General features: G+C 43.1%; 1 protein-coding gene across 1 annotated transcript in view; it reads left to right on the top strand.

Annotated features, from left to right (window-relative positions):
- WDR43 (WD repeat domain 43) overlaps positions 1 to 25,253 on the top strand; it is a 187,135-nt gene that overhangs the window by 99,408 nt on the left and 62,474 nt on the right. The window contains exons 10-12 of the mRNA XM_030196135.1: positions 1,642 to 1,773; positions 11,085 to 11,222; positions 23,432 to 23,518. Of these exons, the coding sequence (XP_030051995.1) occupies positions 1,642 to 1,773; positions 11,085 to 11,222; positions 23,432 to 23,518 (357 nt within the window). The remainder of the gene's footprint in view (positions 1 to 1,641; positions 1,774 to 11,084; positions 11,223 to 23,431; positions 23,519 to 25,253) is intronic.

Here is a 25,253-nt window from a genome sequence, read left to right as displayed (position 1 = left end):
TTTAGGGAAACTGTAGAGAGGTGTGGTAGCCATGTTAGTCCACTTTTAAAGGTAATCATCAATAGAAATAAAACATGGAAAAGAAAATAAGATGATACCTTTTTTTTATTGGACATAACTTAATACATTTCTTGACTTGCTTTCGAAGGTTGCCCTTCGTCAGATCGGAAATAAGCAAATGTTGGTAGATGACATTATATATAAGTGAAACATCAAAGCATTCCAGTGACAGTCTACCAGGATGGGGGTGGATAGGTGAGAGACAGGAAAAGGGACAGGGAGATATGCATGGAGACAGGAGGGTGACAAAGCAGTACAATTTTCAAAGCAGTACAGTTTTATGGTTTATAATGGGCTAGAAAACCCAAATCTTTAAGTCCTGTCTGGTGGGTGTCAAAATATTTAATCATTCTGATTTCAGAGGTCTTGCGTTCCTGTATTGTTTTAAACTTCCCTTTTAAGATTCTTACCATGAAGTCACTGGTACAGTACCAATAAAGATGTCACGCCTGTGGGGCAGCACTTTACAAAACCAGAACACTGTACCAGTGACTGAGCTTACAGGGGAGGACTTTGCCTGAGTTGCCTTTGGATCCCAGAGGAGAAGGAAGAAGTCCTAGCTGAAGTTAGTCACTCACTGGCTTCCTTGTCAAGGATTTTGTGTGTGTGGTTAATATGTAAAAGCTGCCTCTAAAAGATGGGGTTTTAGACTGGATTTGAACAAGACCAGAGGAGGAGTGGGCTCCACAAACTCAAGTGGGTCAATATTCAGTATCTGAATATTGCTGCTATTCAGATAGTGAGAATTTGATATTCAGCATCAGCTGCTGCCTGGATACTGGCGCTGAATATGTAGATTTATTTTTAACCATTACAATCAGCATTAAGGGAAAAAAAAGCCGTGTTGGCTAATACTGATCTAAAAGTGTTCCAAGTACAAGTTGCAGCAGCATGGAAAGTGTAGAGCCAGGCATTCACAGTGGAAAAGGGCAGATCACTCCCATCTATGCCATATGTGTAGCATCCATGAGAGAGGAGTGGAGGAAGAGAGGAGAGGCAGTGAGGAGCTGCACAATGAATGCATTTGTGCTGTAGAATTGAGTGGAAGTACATAGGGAGCCATTTTGAAAAGATTTTTAGTTAACAATAGCAGTTGATGGTTCACTGGAATGCTAAGGTCATTGTCTCTGTCTGGATGTCACAGGCCAATTACGCCCCTTCTTGGCTGGTGCCAAATATTGACACTGCTAGTGCCAACCAAGAGGCAACATGTTTCCACAGCCCTGACACTGCTGCCTATGTGCTCGGTCTGCAAGCCCTAAGTGCCAAGCCCTGGTGTCTGACCTGCTTTGAGGACTAGTTTAATTAATTTTTCTTTATACTAGCCAGGATTTTTTTTTTAATATGGCAAAGCATCAAGCCCTTTGACCCCAGGGGCTGCGGAGTTGAAATACTCTATGCAAAAATATATGCATGCTCCCCTCTTTCAGGCCTAGCCAGTAGTCATTGATGCTGTTTGGCTGTAAGTTATGGAACCAGGCTGCTTTACAGAACTCATTAAAGGCAGTATTCTGAGAGGGAAATCTAAAGCTTTATATACTTCTTTTTTTTTTTTCTTTCTTTCTTTTTTTTTAATGTTAGGTTAAAACGCCAGTGGTGAATTCTGAAGTCAAAGTGTTAGTACCTGGAATTCCTGGTCACAGTGCAGCTGTGAAATCTGGTTCATCTGGAACACCATCATCCGAAGGCAAGAGGAAGCCCGGAGATAAGGAGGTAATGGCCAGTGAAAGATTTAGGGTACTATAGTTTATGGAATTAGATACTGTAATTTGAGTAATCAGAAATGAGTATCATCTGTGTTCATAGAATGCAAATACACTAGAACAGTTCCCCTGGTCTTATTTTCAGGGTATCCTGCGAAATAGCTTGAATTTCTTACACAGGTTTCCACAAGACACTCAAGGCATAGTACAGTAAATGTAAACAATTGCCAACATAAACATAACAGGGTCTCAATTGGTCATAAGACCATAAAACTCAACCTACAATATTTTAGCTTATAAAGTAGGCCTCATTAAATCTCTTTAAAATAACCAACATGAAAATTAAAAATCATAACACTAGCAGTTTATTAAAATGGAACAATTAAAAGTTTTATGGAATTAGCCAAGAATTAAATATAGTGTAATCTTTAGTGAGAGAGGTTTCTCTTGGAAATGAATTTCACAGAGAAGGAATAAACAAGAAAATGATCCAGATTTGCATACAACAGGTCCTCAGTATAAGCAAATGCTTAATAGGAGTGGCCTAGTGGTGGACTTTGGTCCTGGGGAACTGGGTTCGATTCCCACTGCAGGCACAAGGCAGCTCCTTGTGACTCTGGACAAGTCACTTAACCCTCCATTGCCCCAGGTACAAATAAGTACCTATATATAATATGTAAGCCGCATTGAGCCTGCCATGAGTGGGAAAGCACGGGGTACAAATGTAGTAAAAAAAAAAATAGGGATAGTCTAAAAACCAAACCAGTTGAATGTGCATCTGTCTTAGAGTTTACAGAGAGAAGTGTTGGGGAGAACCAAAGATAAGATTTAAGTTCTCAAAGGTAGGTTAACAGGTAGTGTGTAAAATAACAGGAAAGCTTTTATTGGTTTAAGCTGCAAGAAGTGGGGTCTTTGCTCCACAAAACAATATAAGAAAAGCAAGAAATGGGATAGGTCATGTGGGGAACAGAAGGTAAAATGAAAAATAGGTCTTATAAATATGAGGCCTTTTTACCAAACTGCAGTAAAAGTGGACTTAGCACATCCTTACATGGGTCATTCCTGCACTCTAAGGCCATTTTTGCCACATGGGTAAAATATCTGCTTTTTTTTTTTATTATTATTAATGGCCACGTACTAATTTTCCCATTAGCGCATGACCATTAATGGCTCATATGCTAATCACGTGCTAGTTGGTTAGTACACAGCAGTGTAGTTGTTCTAACCAGTGGGTGCAGAGCACTCCCACTCTTTGCCCTCCATTCAGCCCCCAGGACACAGCGATCACAAAATTACCACGCAATGCCTGAGCTTGCCCTGTGGTAAGGCCTTTTTTGCTGCATTAAGCACTCATTAGTGTTTACTGCAGCTTTGTAAAATGACCTCTCGTTGTGATAAATCAACTATTTTTGGACAGCAAGTTTTAGTTGCTTTCTAGTTGGCAAATGAAGTTGCAAACAAATTTAGCACTAAATGGTAGGTATGATGGCTGCTTTATCATTTAACAAATAAAATTTGTTTTCTTGGTTTCCCAAAGACAGGTTTCTTAAATTCAGAATAAGATAGCATATATTAGCCCTGCTATAGAAAAAATGAGCCACTGGGTGAAGGCTGGGCTAGAGTACTGTGGCAAAAACATCTGAACACATGTTACAGAAGAGCTACAGCAACTTAAAGCCTACATGTGATTGAAAATGCAGTGGTACGATAAATTCTTGGTGTAACTGAGCCAGCATATATAACTCCTGCATTGAAAATACTGTATTAGTTGCCAGTATTTTATAACATAGTAAATGACGGCAGAGAAAGACCTGAACGGTCCACCCACTCTGCCCAACAAGATAAACTCATTTTACATGGTATGTAATACTTTATACCAGAGTTTGATTTGTCCCTGCCTTTCTTGGGGCACAGACCGTAAAAGTCTGCCCAGCATTGTTCCTGTACTAAAAATTCTGAAGCTGATGTTGAAGCCCCTTAAAATGTACACTCCAACCCCTCCATATCTATTCAGTCACGATCAGGGCACAGACCGTAGAAGTCCGCCCTTCACCGGTTTTATTCTCCAAATACCAGTGTCGCCACCCAATCTCCGCTAAGATTCTGTAGATCCATTCCTTCTAAACATGATTCCTTTGTGTTTATACCACGTATGTTTGAATTCCATTATCATTTTCATCTCCACCACCTCCCATGGGAGGGCATTCCACGTATCTACCACCCTGTCCGTGAAAAAATACTTCCTGACATTACTCCTGAGTCTGCCCCCCTTCAACCTCAATTCATGTCCTCTAGTTCTACCACCTTCCCGTCTCCAAAAAGGTTATTTTGCGGATTAATACCTTTCAAATATTTGAACGTCTGTATCGTGTCACCCCTGTTTCGCCTTTCCTCCAAGGTATACATGTTCAGGTCAGCAAGTCTCTCCTCATACGGTTTGCAACGCAAATCCCATACCATTTTTGTAGCTATTCTTTGCACTACTTCCAGTCTTTTAACATCTTTAGCAAGATATGGCCTCCAAAACTGAACACCATACTCCAAGTGGGGCCTCACTGATGACTTGTAGAGGGGCATCTACATCTCCTTTCTTCTGCTGGTTATACCCCTCTCTATGCAGCCTAGCATCCTTCTGGCCACGGCTTTCGCCTTGTCACATTGTTTCTTCACCATCATATCCTCTGACATCAACACCCAAGGTCTTTCTCCTGAGTCGAGCTTACTAATCTCTCCCCTCCTCTACACCCCAAGTACATCATTCTGCACTTCTTGACATTGATCTACATATATATTAAATTTTAACTGCCAGACCCTCGACCATTCTTCTAACGTTCGGAGATCCCTTCTCATCGTTTCTACTCCCTCCAGGGTATCCGCTCTATTGGCTATCTTCGTGTCATCCGCAAAAAGGCAAACCTTTCCTTCCAACCCTTCAGCAATATCTCAAATATATTAAACAAAATGGGCTCCAGCACCAACCCCTGAGGAACCTCACTGCTCACCATCCTTTCCTCTGAGTGGATTCCATTTACCACCACCCTCTGCCACCTGTTGGTCAACCAGTTTTCTATCCAGTTCACCACTTTCGGTCCTAAGTTCAGCCCTTTCAGCTTATTCATGAGTCTTCTGTGGGGGACCGTATCAAAGGCTTTGCTGAAATCCAGGTAGATTACATCTAGCGCACGGCCTTCATCCATTTCTTTTGTCACCCAGTCAAAGAAGTCAATGAGATTCGTTCAGGATTTTCCTTTGGTAAAGCCATGTTGCCTCAGGTCCTGTAACCCGTTGTCTTCGGGAGGCATACTTGCATATCAGCATTTGTCAACCTCATCAGAGATTCCTTCAGTTTGCAGTCCTGGGTTGTCACTTCCAGTTTGGTGCTTCCCCGTTGGCCTGGCCACCGCTCCACGCACCTTCTCCAAGGTCATTGTGTTGGCGGCCTTTCTGCAAAACAAGAGGATTCAGGTGCATCCCTACCTCGACAACTGGTTGATCCGGGTGATGTCAGTACAGGAGAGTTGCGTGGCCACCGACTGTGTCATTGCCCTCCTACAATCTTTGGGCTTGGGTGATCAGCAGAGCCAAGAGTCACTTTCAGTCGACTCAGAGACCTTGGAATATCTGGGAATGCACTTCGACATGAGGCAGGGGAAGGTGTTCCTGCCAGATGGCAAATCAAGTTGATGTCGTAGGTGCGCACTTCAGATGACCAGTCCCCGTGTCTGGGATTATATTCAGGTTCTGGGTTCCATGGTGGCCTCCCTGGAGGTTGTTCTGTGGGCAAGGGCGCACATGCGCCCCCTACAACTCTCCGTGTTGAGCAGATGTTAACCCACTTCTCTGGACTATCTGTGCCATTGGCGCCATCTTCCCTGTTCTCTCAGTGCCAGGAGCATCTTTGCGTGGTGGCTCCTTCCTCACAATTTGCGGAGGGGCATGTCATTGGCCACTCCTCTTTTGGCAGTCTTGGTTACAGATGCCAGTCTCTCAGGGTGGGGGGGAGCTCATTGTCTCAATCGAGTTGCACAGGGGAGTTGGACTCCGCTTGAGGGGGTTTGGCCCATCAATCATTTGGAATTTAGAGCAGTGGTAAACACTTTGTTTTCAGGATCTGATGGAGGGCAAGGTGGTTCAAGTCTTGTCGGACAACACCATGGCAGTGGTCTATATCAACAGACACCCACAGTTGCTCTGGCGATGGAGGCTCTCTGTCTTCAGGATTAGGCAGAGACTCAATGTTCTTTGCCCGTCAACAGCGCATATTGCGGGACAGAGCAACTCCCAGGCAGATTTTCTCAGTTGGAATCTTCTGGACAAGGTGGAGTGGGAGCTGTCCTCGGAAGCGTTCCTCCTAATCTGTCAACATTGGGGGATGCCAGTGATCGACCTCATGGCTACGCGGGGGAATGCCAAGGTTCCCAAGTTCCTCAGCCGAAAAAGACAGCCAAGGTCCACAGCCTTAGACGCCCTGCTTCAGCCGTGGCTGGAGTTGGTGGTTCTTCACGTGTTTCCACCTTGGCCCTTGATAAGCAGAGTCTTGTATCAGATCAGTCTTCACCGAGGGCCAGTTGTGTTGGTGGTTCTGGATTGGGCCTGGCGGCCGTGGTATGTCGATTGCTTGAGGGTCAGCCATTGCATCTGCCAGTGACTCCGGATCCCTTCCTTCATGGTCCAGTTCGCATGGAAGACCCCTCCCGCTTTGTCCTTCCTGGTGGTTAAACCTAGTACTCGGGGCTTTACGGTGTTTTTGGATGGTCCTGGAGCAGTTTCTTCAGCGTTGTCGTCCAGAGGTGAGGGAACATGTTCAAGATCACCAGCCCTGTACTCCAGAGAAGGCAGCTGAGTTGACTGCCAACCAGGGACAGTTAGCCATAAAGATGTCAAAGACAAGCTGTCCTTAGCAGCAGCAGCTGGGATTTAAGGGCAGCCAGGGTCCTAAGCCAAATATTCCTGCAACCTCAGAGACCTGTCAGCAAACTCTACAGTGTTCCCTAAAAGCCTAAAGACTTTAGGCATGAGCGGCCTTATCAGTGTAGGTGTACTGGACATTTCAAAGCAGATTGCCCACATAATCCCAAGCTTTCCATGGCTCCAGTCCCACGAAGGAGGCCCACACAGTTACCACAGCACAAAAGGTTATTGGTCATTCATCCAAGCAAGGAAGCAGATGGGTTTCCACAATACTACAGCACCTCAATAACTGAATCAGACCCAGGTAGCTGGGCTTGTGGACACTGACTCTAGCATGACTTTGTTACAACCAGAGCTAGTGCCAGAAGATGCTATTCTTCCAGGGCTCATTGCAGAGGTTAGTGTTAGCCAGTGGATCCAGAGAGACTGTGCCCGTTGCTCGAGTAATCCTGGATTGAGGTACCAAGCCTGGATACAGAGAAGTAGGAATAATGAAAAACATACCGGTATCGATGCTGTGTGGGACTGACATGGGTCCAGTGAACATTACCCTTCATAGGGGAGTCAGCAATGTTAGAGAATGGCACGGGGACAAAGTTTGTCCCATCCCCATCCCCGTGGGTTCTGTCCTCATCTGCAGAAGCCTCGAACAATTATGATTTTATATTTAAATCTTCTTATTAAAGTATAAAAAGGAACATTATATGCTGTGCAACTATTGTGTATAAGTTACAAATGGAAAACAATAACAGCAAGCAGCTATAATAACCCTCCTCACTACCACCCTCTACCCTTCCAGCCCAACACTAGCTGATTTCTGCTACCCCAAGGAATCCTAATCCACCCTGTTCAAATGTCCAGGGGTACAAAATACAACCCATTCTCTATGCCCTAGAGGGAAGAAATATGCCCTATGAAGCACTAAGATTTTTTAATTTGTGGATGAATAAGTACATAATGCCACACTGGGAAAAGACCAAGGGTCCATCGAGCCCAGCATCCTGTCCACGACAGTGGCCAATCCAGGCCAAGAGCACCTGGCAAGCTTCCCAAACGTACAAACATTCTATACATGTTATTCCTGGCATTGTGGATTTTTCCCAAGTCCATTTAGTAGTTGTTTATGGACTTGTCCTTTAGGAAACCGTCTAACCCCTTTTAAAAACTCTGCTAAGCTAACCGCCTTCACCACGTTCTCCGGCAACGAATTCCAGAGTTTAATTATGCGTTGGGTGAAGAAAGATTTTCTCCGATTTGTTTTAAGTTTACTACACTATAGTTTCATTGCATGCCCCCTAGTCCTAGTATTTTTGGAAAGCGTGAACAGACGCTTCACATCCACCTGTTCCACTCCACTCATTATTTCCCTCAGCCGTCTGTTCTCCAAGCTGAAAAGCCCTAGCCTCCTTAGTCTTTCTTCATAGGGAAGTCGTCCCATCCCCTCTATCTTTTTAGTCGCCCTTCGCTGCACCTTTTCCAAATCAACTATATCTTTCTTGAGATGCAGCGACCAGAATTGAACACAATACTCAAGGTGCGGTCGCACCATGGAGCAATACAACGGCATTATAACATCCTCACACCTGTTTTCCATACCTTTCCTAATAATACCCAACATTCTATTCGCTTTCCTAGCCACAGCAGCACACTGAGCAGAAGGTATCAGTGTATTATCGACGATGACACCCAGATCCCTTTCTTGGTCCGTAACTCCTAACGTGGAACCTTGCATGATGTAGCTATCAATTGGGTTCTTTTTTCCCACATGCATCACCTTGCACTTGCTCACATTAAACGTCATCTGCCATTTAGCTACCCAGTCTCATAAGGTCCTTCTGTAATCCTGTCGCGAGTTAACGACTTTGAATAACTTTGTGTCATCAGCAAATTTAATTACCTCGCTAGTTACTCCCATCTCTAAATCATTTAAATATATTAAAAGCAGCGGTCCTAGCACAGACCCATGAGGAACCCCACTAACTACCCTTCTCCATTGTGAATACTGCCCATTTAACCCCACTCTGTTTCCTATCCTTCAACCAGTTTTTAATCCACATTAGGACAATTCCTCCTATAAGAAGTTATCAGCAATCTTAGGATTCAGTCTAGCTCTCCTGTCTTCCACAGTCCTTCCTGCAATGGAAGATGTCTTCTTAGAAGATGTTCTGGTAGCAGGATGTACAGGATCCCCCATGTAAATTTTGCTAGTTGTGGCCAGTGTGTTTGCTTGCTTTTCCAAAAAATCTAAATATCGTTGTCTGCATCACTCAAACATAAATAGCAGTCCAGTTCATTAACAGGCTTCAAAGTAGAAAATGACACAGGGACAAAGTTTGTCCCTGTGAGCTCTGGCCCCATCTCCACAGTTACTGCGGGTCCCTGTGTCATCCTCTGGTCAGCATTTCCGCCATGGTGACCCATAGTCAGGCCCGGGCTGCCCAACAAACAGAAGCAGCAGAGATCATTTCTCCAGTTCCAGATTCTGAGCCAGTCCAGGTGGAACCAGCTGACCCAGCAGCAGGAGGAGCCGCAACCTGACTTAACACACACCTATTGATTAGACTGTTGACCCTGATTTGTCAGTCACCAGCAGAGACCCTTCCAGATATATGGATAGGAAAGGCTAAAGCGGCTAGGGCTCTTCAACTTGGAGAAAAGACGGCTGAGGGGAGATATGAGAGAAGTCTATAAAATAATGAGTGGAGTGGAAAGGGTAGACGTGAAGCATATGTTTACTCTTTCCAAAAATACTAGGACTAGGAGGCATTCAATGAAGTTACAAAGTAGTAAATTTAAAATGAATCGGAGAAAATGTTTCTTCACTCAATGTGTAATTAAACTCTGGAATTCATTGCCAGAGAATGTGGTAAAGGTGGTTAGTTTGTGGGGTTTAAAAAAGGTTTGGACGGCTTCCTATAGGAAAAGTCCATAGACCATTATTAAAATGGACTTGGGGAAAATCTACTGCTTATTTCTGGGATAAGCAGCATAAGATGTTTTGTAGTTTTTTTGGGATCTTGTAAGGTATTTGTGACCTGGATTGGCCACTGTTGGAAACAGGATGCTGGGCTTGATGGACCATTGGTCTGTCCCAGTATAGCAATACTTATGTACATAAACATGCTTTTCAGAAAGCACAGCGCTCTGACCCTGACCTGGTAGCCCTGAGGCAGAGGGCTGGTCAGCCATTCTGTGAGACTTGTAAAGATCGTATCCTATGGATAGGGGGCTTGTTTTACAGAGACCGATCGTGTTGATCCTAATAGGCCCTGGACAGCAGGCAAACAGCTTATAGTGCCTAAAGCACATGGAGAACAACTTCTACAGATTGCACACGTCATTCTACTAACAGGACATCAGGGGGTGACACACACACGCACTAGGTTGGCCAAGAACTTCTATTGGTTGGGAGTATCTCGAGCCATAGCTGATTATTGTTGAACCTGTGATGTGTGCTGAAGAGTGGGCAAGACCCAAGATTCCCCCGAGCTCCCCTGAAACATTTACCTATGATCAGTGAGCCCTTTGAGAGAGTAGCTGTGGATATAGTGGGGCCTCTAGCTGTCCCTGGTCGGACTGGGAAAGGATATATATTGACAGTGGTGGACTTTGCTACCAGATATCCTGAAGCGGTGTCCCTATGCTCAGTAGAAGCAGAGAAAATTGCCACTGCCCTGCTAGAAATATTTTCCTGGGTAGGATATCCACGAGAAATGCTCTCAGACCAAGGGGCACAGTTTATGTCTGAGTTGATCCAGAATCTGTGGGCACACTGTGGTGTGAAATCTGTACGTACCACCCCATATCACCTTGAAACTAATGGGTTGGTGGAGAGATTTAATGGGACATTAAAGTAAATGTTAACGTTCCAGGAGACAGAGACTGGGAGAAGTACTTGCCCTACCTACCTGTGTGTAGCCCACCAGAAATGTCAGGATAGTGAACCCATATCTGACCTCCTAGCAGAGTCATTACAAGAGGGATCCGACACTGAAGAGAGACTATCTAAATGTACAGACTGTGGAAAAACCTTCAGTCAAAAGGGAGAACTACAAGGACAACAGGAAACATGTATAAAAGACACACATTTTACATGCTCTAAGTATGAGAGAGATTTCAGTATGAAGAAAGAGCTAATGCAGAACCTGAAAAATAAGAAACTGGAATATGTACAAGTATAGAATATGGGAAAAGCTGTATCAATAAAGCAAATATCCTGCTGGTTTGTACCGGTCTAGCATGCTTGAGGAAAGGAATTCACTCTTAACAAAATATCTATCTTTTTAGTTTTCCTAGCATCCTATCTGTTTAGCATTGCTCATGGTGCATCTTTAGACTCTATTTAGTATACCACTGTTTGTGATAGTGCAGTTTTGCAAAAACCAGACTAATACTGCTAGTTTCCTGCAGATCAGCATCGAGGAGCGGCTGGGGGCAATGGATATTGACTCCTTGAAAGAAGTGAGGAAAGGTGGCCTACCCCAGACGGACAGCTTTGCCATGCTTTTGGTGCAGGGGCTGGAGAGCAGTGATAAGGACATCTTGAACGTGAGTGTTCACAAATTAGTGCAGGCTCTTCTGAATGTTCTAACACTATATGAAATGTATTGGGGACATTTTTATCAGTCAACAAAGGAATTAGTTGTAGCAGAGTACTTATTTCAAAGCACTAGTCTCGTGCTATGTGCTGCAGTTATTATGCAGACAGTATGCTCATACAATCGCTATCAGAAGACCTATGGAAAACGAGGAATCTGCATCCTTATTTGTCTGGATTTGATTAAATTCTATTTTTCAGCTTGTGCTTGGATTATTGTAATGTTAGGGAGATGTTCACAATTGGTGCAAAATATTGCAGCCTGCTTAGTATCTAGCACTGTCATGAGTACCTTACTAGTTTTATAGACATTACATTGGTTGTCTGTAGCTAAAATAATTTAGTTTGAGTACATTTTTAATAATCAAAATTTTAAAGTGTGTGGTTCCATCATATTTATTGCTATGTAATCAAAACTGTGTACACCACATTTTTTACAGGCGAATTCAAGTGTTAGAGTGATGGAGACAACTCAGAGGGCCTTTTCTTGTGTGGGCCCAGGCTGTGGAATATCATGCCAGTTGATTTGAAGATCTCCGCTGTTTTCATAACCATAGTAAAGCATAGTTATTTGAACAGGCTTTAAAAGATTTCTAATTGTTATTTTTTATGCAATTTAAAATATAAAACACCAAGCATAACACTTGGAAAATTATAGTAATAGACAATTTCAAACATATAATAAGTTGTACTTATCCTAAAGTCGACAGAGTTACAGAGGATGGAATTGAATCTGGAATTTTAGAGGAAATTAAAAGTGGGGGAGGAGAGGATAATTGATATTTATTGATCACACCTCATTAGTATTTTGAAATATTTATTCCCCGAACAGATGATCCTTCTTTTTTCAAAATATAGCTAACCACCTATTTTCATTTTCTGCTATACCTATTGTATGGCATAGTGATTTTCAATTTAGTCCTGAACTCAACCATTAATAGGAAATCTAAAAGTTTTGCCCCTAATTCAAAAAGCAGGAAGTTTGTTTCTACTATCGTTGAATAAATACAGCTTGTTCACATCTGGAGATTACTTCATCTGACTGAATTTGAATTTTCCTTCTATTCTTCTCCATGCAATGCCCATTCAAGTATTGACTTTTTTCTAATTTGTAGTACTTTAACTCCCAATGTATTAGACACTAAAATTCATTCTATTACTATATTGGACCATGCATCAATCCAGGTGAAAATAGTTTTCCCGTCCCATAAATCTGAATTCCATTGTAGGTTTAATCTTATTTTTGATTAGTGAAGACTTAACTGCAATCCAAGAATATTGCATTCTACTACTACTACTACTACTATTTAGCATTTCTATAGCGCTACAAGGCATACGCAGCGCTGTACAAACATAGAAGAAAGACAGTCCCTGCTCAAAGAGCTTACAATCTAATAGACAAAAAATAAATAAAGTAAGCAAATCAAATCAATTAATGTGAACGGGAAGGAAGAGAGGAGGGTAGGTGGAGGCGAGTGGTTACAAGTGGTTACGAGTCAAAAGCAATGTTAAAGAGGTGGGTTTTCAGTCTAGATTTAAAGGTGGCCAAGGATGGGGCAAGACGTAGGGGCTCAGGAAGTTTATTCCAGGCGTAGGGTGCAGCGAGATAGAAGGCGCAAAGTCTGGAGTTGGCAGTAGTGGAGAAGGGAACAGATAAGAAGGATTTATCCATGGAGCGGAGTGCACGGGAAGGGGTGTAGGGAAGGACGAGTGTGGAGAGATACTGGGGAGCAGCATAGTGAATACATTTATAGGTTAGTAGAAGAAGTTTGAACAGGATGCGAAAACGGATAGGGAGCCAGTGAAGGGTCTTGAGGAGAGGGGTAGTATGAGTAAAGCGACCCTGGCGGAAGATGAGACGGGCAGCAGAGTTTTGAACCGACTGGAGAGGGGAGAGGTGACTAAGTGGGAGGCCAGCAAGAAGCAGATTGCAGTAGTCTAAACGAGAGGTGACAAGGGTGTGGATGAGGGTTTTGGTAGAGTGCTCGGAAAGAAAGGGGCGGATTTTACGGATGTTGTAAAGAAAGAAACGACAGGTCTTGGCGGTCTGCTGGATATGAGCAGAGAAGGAGAGAGAAGAGTCAAAGATGACCCCAAGGTTTCGAGCTGAGGAGACAGGGAGAATGAGAGAGCCATCAACAGAAATAGAAAACGGGGGGAGCGGGGAGGTGGGTTTGGGGGGGAAAATGAGAAGCTCGGTTTTGGTCATATTTAATTTCAGGTGGCGTTGAGACATCCAGGCAGCAATGTCAGACAAGCACGCTGAAACTTTGGTTTGGATGCAAGGTGAGATATCAGGGGTAGAAAGGTAGATTTGGGAGTCATCAGCATAGAGGTGGTAGGAAAAGCCATGGGATGAGATTAATGAACCAAGGGAAGAAGTGTAGATAGAAAAGAGGAGGGGACCAAGAACAGAACCCTGAGGTACACCGACAGGCAGAGGGATAGAAGTAGAAGAGGATCCACCAGAGTGAACACTAAAGGTGCGGAGGGAGAGGTAGGAAGAGAACCAGGAAAGGACAGAGCCCTGGAATCCAAGTGAGGACAGGGTATCGAGAAGTATGCTGTGATCGACAGTGTCAAAAGCAGCGGAAAGATCAAGAAGAATGAGGATGGAATATTGACCTCTGGATTTAGCCAGTAATAGGTCATTGGAGACTTTAGTAAGCGCAGTTTCAGTTGAGTGGAGAGGGCGAAAACCAGATTGTAATGGGTCAAGAATAGCATGTGAGGAGAGAAAATCAAGGCAGCGGCGGTGAACAGCACGCTCAAGTAATTTGGAGAGAAAAGGAAGGAGGGAGATGGGTCGGTAATTAGAGGGACAAGTAGGGTCAAGTGAAGGCTTCTTAAGGAGAGGTGTGACCACAGCATGTTTAAAGGAAGCAGGGACAGTCGCAGTGGAAAGTGAGAGGTTGAGAATGTGACAGATAAAAGGAATAAGAGTAGGAGAGATGGCATTAAGAAGGTGGGTGGGAATGGGATCAGAGGAACAGGTGGTACATTTTGAGGAAGAAAGGAGAAGTGTAGTTTCCTCAATAGTAACTTCAGGAAAGGAGGAAAGGGAATGAGGGGAAGGAGAGAGAGGGGAACGGACTAGTGGAGGGAGAGCTGGTGAGGTAGAGAAAGCAAGGTTTATCTTTTGAACCTTGTTGTGAAAGAATTCAGCAAGGGTCTGAGGAGATAATGAAGGGGGAGTTGGGGGAGGGGGCACCTTGAGGAGAGAGTTCAATGTGGTGAGAGAAGTCGAGGATTAGAGCCAAGAGAGTTGGTCAGTTGGATATAATAATCCTGTTTGGCACGTAAGAGAGCAGATTGGAAGGAGGTCAGCATGAACTTAAAGTGTAAGAAATCAGCAAGGGCCCGAGATTTCCGCCAGAGGCGTTCGGCGGAGCGGGTACAGGAACGTAGGTAGCGGATATTAGAAGTCAGCCAAGGTTGGGGTTTTGTACGCCTTACAGGGCGGGTCATCAAAGGTGCAAGAGTGTCTAAGGCCAGAGGATAGAGTATTGTTGTAAGAAGAAACAGCCTCGTTGACAGACGTGGATGGTGCCACAGTAGAGAGGAGGTTTGAAACATGGGAGGATAGAGATGAAGGGTCAATGTCGTGAAGATTCCTAGATAAATTAGATAGGATAGGACGGGACTGGGAGGGAGGAGATTTAAGTGTGAAAGTTATAAGATGGTGATCAGAGAGGGGAAGATCGGAGGCAAGGAAACTAGAGGGTGAACAGTTGGAGGAGAAGATGAGATCAAGACAGTGACCATTTTGATGAGTGGGGGAGGTGGAGCATAGCTATTTGGTGGGATGCCTTCAAGGCTTCTATATTAGGGGCACATAAGTTTACTGTATTAAATGGCATAAACGGAAATTTGCTTCTTTAGATGCTCTAGATACAGAAATAAAAAAGAAATTTAGAACATCAATATGCCTCGCCTTCTAATTATACTTTTTTTCAACCTTGTGCAGTCTAGAGAGAAAATATAACACTGGTGACTAGTTAGTTTAGAACAAATAACTACAATAGGAGTGAGATTCTATGCAGGGCAAAATAAAGCAGGTAGCTTACTAACCTAATATTTAAAAGATAAACATACTAAGCAGAGAGTATCCTCTTTGAAAGATTCCAATGGTAAGATTTTTATTAAAGATTGATATTGCACATCTTTTTCAAAATTTTTTACAAATCTTTATACACTCTTCAGAGGTAAATGCCTCTGATTCAGATATTGGCAATTTTTTATCCACTTTGGATCATCCAACCCTAACAGAGAAATCAAAATTCTTGACTCCTCAATTAACACAATCTCAAATTATTTCTGCCATAAAATCATTTCCTTTAAATAGAGTTTCTGGTATGGATGATTTTTCTGCAGAATTTTGTGAGACTTTTGCCTTAGTTTCTCATCCTGTTACAAACTTTCTATAATAATATACAAGATCAAAGTATTTTTGATACCTTAGTTGATTCTGAAATAGTACTTCTACCGAAACCTGCTAAGGATACTACTAAAGTGGCTAATTATAGACCTATCTCTCTAATTAATTTAGACAGTAAAATATATGTTGATTATTGCTTTGATATTTACAATTCTGCCTTCACTTATTCATCCTGACCAGAATGATTGTATGCAAAATAGAGCTACTACAGATAACTCTAGAGTTACTCAGCAATATTCTTTCACTGACACAAGCAAACGGTCATTGTTTGCTCTTTTTCCTGGATGCAGAGAAAGCATTTGATTGGGTTGAATGGCAGTATCTATTCAGAGTGCTGTATTGGTTTAATTTTGCTCAGCAGTTCATTAATATGGTTAAAATTTTATATCTTCACCCTAAAGCAAGAAATTCTGTCAATCATATTCTTTCCGATGCTGTCTGTTTCCAGGGAGAGAAGATGAGGATGTTCCCTTTCACCCTTATTGTTCAGCCTTGCAATATGTCAACTCTCACAGATATTCCAGATTCAAATTTGGTCACAATGAAATTAAACTATTGTCAATCTCAGATGACCACCTACTGTATACTGATATTGGCTCCATTCCACATACATTATCTCAATTCATTTTCTTCTATTTCTGGATACAAAGTGAACTGGGAGAAAACTGAATGCCTCCCTCTCCTTGAATCAGTCAATCCACAAGATTTGTTAATTTTTCCCTTTAAAATTTGAACTTCTTTTTATCAAATATTTGGGTATTCATTTTGGCCGTTCAGTAACAAACTATAGACAAAAATGTAAATATAATTTCTAGTTAGTCCCCATTGTTTATTAGCCTAGCCCCTAAAATAAGCTTACGGGTATGCTATCCCTTAGATTTCCTAAGCATTGCTATAAAAATATTGACGTTATTACTACAATTTCTGTGGAATTAAAAAAAAATTCCTTGTATAGATACTAGAACTGTAAAACTTCCTAAGGATGCTGGGGAAGCCAGTTTTCCAAACGTTATTCATTATCACAACTCCTTTATTCTTAATCAAGGCTCCAAATATTTTTGTTCTTCCTACAATGACCTTTTACCCAATTCAACGACTAATACTACCCTCCCTAGTTGGTTTTGGAATTATCTCATGGATCAATCAAATTGGGATAGGGTTTATCATAGTAGTTCTAATTAAATATTTGGTTATTATTTAGTAATTGTTGCCATCATAGATACAATCATCTTGAAACATACCTCAAAATCTGAAACATTTCATGATGTATACCAATATGGAATAAGTCTTCTTATTGGTTAATATCTCAATAACGACAAACTGAGATTTAAAGTCCTCTAAATTAGATTGAAATTTGTTTGCCAGTCACAATTTTTTAATTGGTGGTGTTTTCATCGGGCTTTGAAAAGATTAGGTTTAACTAAAGAATTTATCCTCTGATCTCTTAGTTGAATCCTTTTTAAATGCCCATCCGTCCCATAAACATCCTGCATCCTTATTTTATAAATTCTTCCAATCTAAAAATTATGTCTTCCCAAAAAGCTTGGAAAAATGATACAGGCAAATCTTTGTCTGAAAAACAATGGTCCCTTTTTAGTTGTGTTGCCCAAGACCTTCCCTTTCTTCCTCAATTATACTCAATCCTTATTTTCTCTCCAACGCAGATCACACTGGATACAGAATAAATCCTTCAAATGTAGCCTTTATCAATATGATCTTTGTTGGTCTTGCAGCGATGCAAAATGGAGTCTTAAACACACAATTTTTTTATTGTAATAATGTTTCTCTGGAGACAAGTAGGCAGGCTGCTTGTTCTCACATGTGGGTCGACATCCGCGTCTGCCCAGGAATCAGCATTTTGCAAGCAAAATAAAAACAAAGTTTTGCCAGAGTCTTCTGGCGTGTGTACAACGCGCATGCGCAGACGACTTCCCGCCCGTCGCGTGAGCGTGCCTCCTCGGTTTTCTATTCTCCACATTGAGGTGTGGTAGGATTTTTTTCTGTGCTCCTCTCAGGCCTAGGGAAGAGTCTTCACGAGTAATCGCTATTTTCTCCTATTTTTTTCTTTATCTTTAAAAAAAAAAAAAAAAAAAAAAAAGAGCTCTCATAGTGTATTTTTAGTTTTGTACCTTTTTAAAAGTTTCCTTTGTTTTTTCGACACGGTTGGGTTATTCCCTCATTTTTTTTTGTGCCCCTTTTCTTTAACAGGGACAATCGCATCTTTTGATTTCGCCGAAGCCATTTTCCCTTCCATGTCATCAAAGACACCCAGCGGCTTCAAATGTTGTACTCGGTACAACCGGACCATCTCAGGTACCGATACCACGCCTGGTGTATCCAGTACCTTGAGCCCGACCATAGCCCATCCGCTTGTAGTCTGTGTGTTCGTATGAAGAAACGGACCCAAGTGTCTCGTGAAGCCCAACAAGAGAAGCTTTTTGGGGCTTGGTCCGGTCCTTCAACATCGGTACTGAGGTTGGCAGCGTCAACATCGAAAGAGGCATCAACGTCTGGAAGAGAGGTAATGGCTGCTGAGAGACCAACTCGCACTGGGAGCAGTGAGGCGTCAAGTGGGTCTCCACCTGCCTCAAGGCCTCCTGTTATGCAGGCCTCCCGGGACCGACCTTCGTTGGACCCGGACCCCAGGAGACATGAGGATTCCACTTCCTCATCGGTACCGAGGAGTCTCGATGACGGGCGTCGAGCGAAGGCGAAGAAGCATCGTCATCATTCTCCTTTGACACATGGTAACGGGAGCTCCGGGTCGTCGAGAGAGTCGGCACCCAAGAAACTTTGGCGCCGAGAGGATTGCTCCCCCTCGATACAGGAGGTGCCGATGCATCTGTCTCCTAGCAGCTCAGTGCCTGCTCCTGAGCCTCCACAGATTCTGACACCGCCTGTTCCATCGACCCCGCAGCCTTCTCCGATGGTGGCTCTCGAGCGCATCCAGGCCTTGTTTCCAGAACTTCTGGAAGGATTGCTGCGCCAGTCAGCTTCAGTGTCGGGGGTGCTTGCGCCTTCTGCACCATCTGCTACAGAGGTGTCTGGCCCTCACCTACGGTGAGGTCCCTGACTGCAGTACCGCCTGCGGCGTCGGCTGCCACCCAGGTCGACTCCCCTTCGATGTCTGTGGAGGGAGCTTCGCCGCAGTCGGACCGGGCGTTGGCCTCTTGACATCACCATAGAGGACATCGTTCCTCGGCATCAAGGCAGGTTCAGTGTCGAAGCACCTTAACACAGGCTTTATCCAATACTGAGCAGGAGCACTCGTGGGAGTCTGAGGAAGATCCCAGGTACTTTTTTTCTGATGAGTCCTTTGGGATTCCCTCTGATCCTTCCCCTCCGCCAGAAAGGAGACTATCTCCACCGGAGAGTCTGTCCTTTTCCTCTTTTGTCTGGGAAATGGCTACAGCTATTCCCTTCCCTGTGGTGGTTGAGGATGAGCCCAGGGCTGAAATGCTTGAGGTCCTGGATTATTCTTCTCCACCCAAAGAGGCTGTGACAGTTCCTCTGCATAAGGTACTGAAGGAAGTCCTTATGCGAAACTGGTCGGCCCCTCTGTCTAGCCCTGTGATCCCGAAGAAAGCTGAATTCCAGTATCGGATCCACAATGAACCTGGATTGATGAGGTCCCAGTTACTCCACAATTCCATGGTGGTGGACTCCGCCCTCAAGAGAGCCAGGAGTACTAGAGACTTTGCTTTGGCGCCCCCAGTCAGAGAAGCTAGAACTCTTGATTCTTTTGGGAGGAAGACATATCAGGCTGCTATGCTTGCTGCCAAAATTCAGTCTTACCAGCTCTTCACAAACGTACACTTGCGGGACTCGATACGGCAACTGTCGAGCTTAGTTGATGCACTCCCTACGGAGCTGGCCAAGCCTTTTCGCCAAGTGGTCAGGCAGCAGAAGGCGTGTCAAAAGTTCCTGGCCAGGGGTACGTTTGACACTTTTGATGCAACATCCAGGATTGCTGCTAAGGGTATAGTGATGCGCAGACTCTCATGGCTGCGTGTCTCTGACCTGGATCATTCGGTCCAGCAGCGAGTGGCGGATGTTCCTTGCTGGGGGGAACAATCTTTTTGGTGAAAACGTAGAGGACCTTGTTGATCAGATCAAGAAGCATAATGATGCTATGGATTCTCTCTCCCACCGGGCGCCTTCTGCTACTGCCTCCTCATCTAGGAGGTATTTTGGGGGGGAAGAGGAGTGCTCCCTATTCTTTTCATAGGCGTAGGTACACTTCTGCTTCTCGGCAGCCTGCCCAGGCGCAGCCCCAGTGCACTCGTTCTCGTCAACAGCGTGCGTCTAAGGCCCATACTGCTCCCCAGCAAAAGCAAGGGACAAACTTTTGGCTGGCTCCAGTTAAGCATAGCCTCAATAAAAGTGTCCATACTGGACGACTTACCGATTGGAGAGAGGTTAATATTTTTTCACCAAAGGTGGAGGAGTAGCCTAGTGGTTAGTGTAGTGGACTTTGATCCTGGGGAACCGAGTTTGATTCCCACTGCAGCTCCTTGTGACTCTAGGCAAGTTACTTAACCCTCCATTGCCCCTGGTACAAAATAAGTACCTGAATATATGTAAACCGCTTTGAATGTAGTTGCAAAAACCTCAGGCGGTATATCGTCCCATTTCCTTTTCCCTTTCCCTTATAACCTCCGACCGGTGGGTTCTTCAAATAGTCTGGTTAGGATACACCCTCAATCTGAAATCCAAACCTCCAAATTGCCCACTGGGAGCTCATTCTTACAGCTCCCGGCACAAGCAGGTACTTGCACTCTCCGCCCTTGTAAAGGCCAGTGCGGTCGAACCCGTTCCACCAGGGGAAGAAGGGCTGGGATTTATTTATTCATTTGTTACATTTGTATCCCACATTTTCCCACCTATTTGTAGGCTCGATGTGGCTTACATAGTACCAGAGAGGCCTTTGCAGGCTCCGGTGTGAACAAATAAAGGGTGATGTTGTGGTAAGATCAAGTTTTTCTTTCTTCAGCATGTAGTTAGACTCTGGAACTCGTTGCCAGAGAATTTAGTGACAGCAGCTGGCCTTATGGAATTTAAAGGGGGTTTGGACAGATTCCTGAGGGAAAAGTCCATTGAACATTATTAAATTTTTTTTTTTTTGGCCGGGGAGGGGGGGGCGGTTGCCGGGTTCTTGAAGCCTGGATTGGCCACTGTCGGAGACAGGATGCTGGGCTTGATGGACCCTTGGTCTTTTCCCAGAATGGTGGTACTTATGTACTTCATGTGGCACAGCCACATTAGGGAATCGGATAACGGAAGAGTTGTGTTAATGTCCATTACATGCTTTAGTTTGGTTGTGTTGCAGAGATTAGGCATTTAAGTTGGATCAGTAGGGTATGCCTTTTTAAACAGGTTGGTTTTTAGTGATTTCTGGAACTTTAGGTGGTCGTACGTCGTTTTCAAGGCTTTTGGTAGTGCGTTCCACAGCTGTGTGCTTATGTAGGAAAAACTATATGCGTAAGTTGTTTTGTATTTAGGTCCTTTGCAGCTTGGGTAGTGCAGATTTAGATAAGATCGTGTTGATTCAGATCTAAAGGCGACGAAACAGTGTGACAAGGCGGTGGCCGTAGCTAGAAGGTTGCTAGGCCGTACAGAGAGAGGTGTGACCAGCAGAAGAAAGGAGGTGTTGATGCCCCTGTATAAGTCGTTGCTGAGGCCCCACCTGGAGTATTGTGTTCAGTTTTGGAGGCCGTATCTTGCTAAGGATGTAAAAAGAATTGAAGCGGTGCAAAGAAAAGCTACAAAAATGGTATGGGATTTGCGTTACAAGACGTACGAGGAGAGACTTGCTGACCTGAACGTGTACACCCTGGAGGAAAGGAGAAACGGGTGATATGATACAGATGTTCAAATATTTGAAAGGTATTAATCCGCAAACAAACCTTTTCCATAGATGGGAAGGTGGTAGAACTAGAGGACATGAAATGAGATTGAAGGGGGGCAGACTCAAGAAAAATGTCAGGAAGTATTTTTTCATGGAGAACCGCCATCTCTCGCACTATGCCCTGCACGCCACCAAGCACCATATTCAAAATGGCTCCCCTCTCTCGTCTGTTCCTGGACCAATTGCTCCAAGAAGCAGTTGTTTATTACATCTATAAAGTTTTATCTCCCTGGCACTCACTGATGTAACAATTATCCAGCCAATATTGATGTAATTGAAATCACCCATTATTATAGCGTTGACCAGTTTGCAAGCTTTCCTAATCTCTGTAAACATTTCTTCATCCATCTGTTCGTTCTGTCCCAGCAGACGGTAGTCCAGCCCTACAAGAATACTCCTTCCCCTCACACATGGAATTTCTCTCCATAATTATTCCATGCTTATCTGATTCATGTGGAATGTTTATTTTATTTGACTCAATTCCCTCTTTAACTTATAACACAACCCCCACCCCCTCCAATTTGATCCTATCATTGCAATACAAATTGCACCCTGTTAACACAGTGTCCCGTTGATTGTTCTCTTTCCACCAAGTCTCTGAGATGCCTATTATATCTACCTCGTCATTTAGTGCTATGTACTCTAATTATCCCATCTTATTTTTTAGGCTTCTAGCATTTGTATACAAGCACTTCAAATTGTGTTTTTTTTTTCTTCCTTGGATTTACAAGCTGCTTAGAAGTTGAAGGGAATAATTTTGAGGAAACTGATGATTACAGCAAGGTCATCATGTGAAGCTACTTAGGATAAATTACTCTTAATAAGTCTTGCTGTCCATATTGAAGCTATATAGAAATTCACCTGCTTTGATGCTGAATTTTATGTTGTGGTTACGATTGTCTTGGACCAATAAGCTTCTCACTTCAGTTACTCAAGGGTTGACACATGGTGTTTGCCAGGTACTAGTAACTTTTCCCTCTATTAGCAATGGCTTTCGACTATCTCCTGCTAGCTCTGTACTCGGAGAAAACAGATGCCCTAAAGGTTCATTGATCCAGACCTGTTTCACAGTTGGGGATTTCATCTATTCTGTGTTGGCACAGCTGTAGTCTGTGGCCCATTCCTGAGGACTGTCACTGAAGTGATTAGCTAAATGAGAGATAGGAAGAGGTTATAAATGAAGAGTTCTCTCCCCCCCCCCACCCAACAAGATAGTTGTATTGTAGGGCCCAATAGGTCATTTCTAATTACACTGGTAGCCCACAGGAGCAGGAATAATGCAGAGCTTCTTTTTATTAAAAAAAAAAAAAAAAAAGGGGGGGGGGGGCAGAATGAACTAAGAGATTTGTCTTACATTAGAATAACTCTACTGAGACAGCAGCAGTTCTTTAATATTCTATTGCTTTGTTACAGTTCAAAGGAAATAATGTATGCACAAGTGGAAATGGATGTATTAAAATCTCAGAGGTGGATTGAGAGAAATATTTTTTGTTATCTGTGCAAGGTATACTGCAAACACTCCTCTGTGAAATGTAGTTCTTTTCTATCTATATTTAGTCGTGAACCGCTTAGTTCTGTTCTCAGCTGTAGTGATATAGTAAATATGAGTAAAGATTTGTATGCAGGGAAGCTGCCTTGCATGTGATGCTTGACTAGCCCAATTAGTAACACTCAAATGTCCCATATATAATGTTTGGAAAAGTTTGTTTCCTAAAAGTGTCACACTCCACATTTGTTCCCCCCCCCCCCCCCCCCCCCCCCCCCGGGAATGTGTAACAAATGATTGTTTGCACTCTTTTTCTCTCTCGTTACAGAAAGTGTTTAACACCAGGAAGGAGAAATTAATAAAGAATACTGTGGCCTGTCTGCCTGTATACGCGGTCATCCCCCTGCTGCATGAGGTATGAGGCGTCTCAACTAGACCTGTTAGATTGGCTTGCCTGTTCATTTCTTTCTGGATAATTTTTCTTGCCTCCTTTTGAACTTGGATGTTTATTGTTAGCATTTTCTTCTATAATGCATGAATTATTATTGAACGATGTACTCTACTTTACATTCTGCATATCTAATATGTTATTTCTTTATTTCTAGTTTTCTTGATATCTAATGTACCTTAATTGTAACAATTCTTTGTTCTTATCATACCGCTTATGACAATTGTCATTGCGGCATAATGTAAGCCACATTGAGCCTGCAAAGAGGTGGGAAAATGTGGGATACAAATGCAACAAATAAATAAATTGATTTTCATTTGGATTAAATTTCCTTTCTAATGAGGATTTGGGTAATGTGCTAAAGCCTTATTTCACAGAACAGTCACTTTGTTTTTATCAAGAATATGAAGATGTAAAGATTCTAAATTGTTTTTTTTATAAGATACTTTGGATACTGTCTGCTTGTTAATTCCCCCATACCCAGCCCCTCCCCCCCCCCCCCCAACACAATTCTTTAAAAACGGCACAAAAAAATCATCTTAATTTTGAGGAAACTGAGAAGCTGCATGCTAGGAGAAAAGAGAAGGTGTTTTCCAAACTCGCAAGCTAAGTGGATCTGGAGCTGTGGCACACTTGAGTATGTTTCAGTGTGCACCTGTATATAACTTTTTAAGAGAAGGGAAAAGGGAGCACCAGGAAGCACCCCAGATTACTTTTAAGTGGTTTGTCAGGGCTGGCATGGAGTATGTAGCCTGACATGGCAGCAGACATGCCCTGGTGCATCATGAGATGGCTTTAGCATATTAACAAGCCTGAATTAATGCTGTTATACAACCAGATGTACGTAATTTACTCTTTTATGTATCTTTGGAGAAGATGCTTTGTACAAATCCTACGTATTGCATAAAAGCAAGTTTATTTCAATATACAGAAACAGAGAAGGGGTTCTCCTGGACTGAGACAAGATGAGGATTTTGTAACAACTTAAGTGGGTAAATATTCAAAAGGGTTTTTTACTAGGAAGCAGCGCCTTCAGCCCAGTTAAACCCCACTGAGCTGGCCATTCCCAAATATTCAGTAGAAGTTAACTGGATTGTGCCGCTGATTATCCCCTGTGACTGACAAAGTATTAACTAGCTAGGTTAGGAGCAGACGGGACAGCAGAGCATGGGCAGAGCCAGCACTTAACCAGTTAGCAGTAATTTTCAGTCTTACTGATTAAGTGAGCAGATAAAGTTAGAACAGCTGGAAAACTGTCCTATCTGCCAAGCTTAACCACACATGCACTAACCAAGATATTCATTGCCCGGAGGCCAGACATGCCCTGGCATTGAATATCCAGGGTTAATACAGCCCATGGCTGTGAACTGCTGACAAGACGCTTACTGCCATGGGCTGAACATCGACCTCTCAGCTTTTTGCAAGTGCAGTGGTTTTTCTTAAGGTTCTTTTGTTATATTTTGGTCTGATTTTTGGTGTGTTCTGGATTTTTACGCTCTTTTTATTGTTATGCATATTATGATCTGCTTTTTACATCTTGTTTTGAATGGAAAGGTGGAATACAAGTTTTTAAATTAAACTTATGAAGAGGATGATGTATGCTGTTAAACCACTTTCACATAATTTAGTAAACCAACTATTCAAATAGTATAATTGAAATTAATACAAGTGTGTGAAAGTTGAGATTTTTTTCTACTTTATT

Source organism: Microcaecilia unicolor, chromosome 3 (genome assembly GCF_901765095.1).
Source record: "Microcaecilia unicolor chromosome 3, aMicUni1.1, whole genome shotgun sequence".
Lineage (NCBI taxonomy): Eukaryota > Metazoa > Chordata > Amphibia > Gymnophiona > Siphonopidae > Microcaecilia > Microcaecilia unicolor.
Note: the sequence above shows the minus strand (reverse complement) of the source record. Positions and strands in the feature narration are given on the sequence as shown.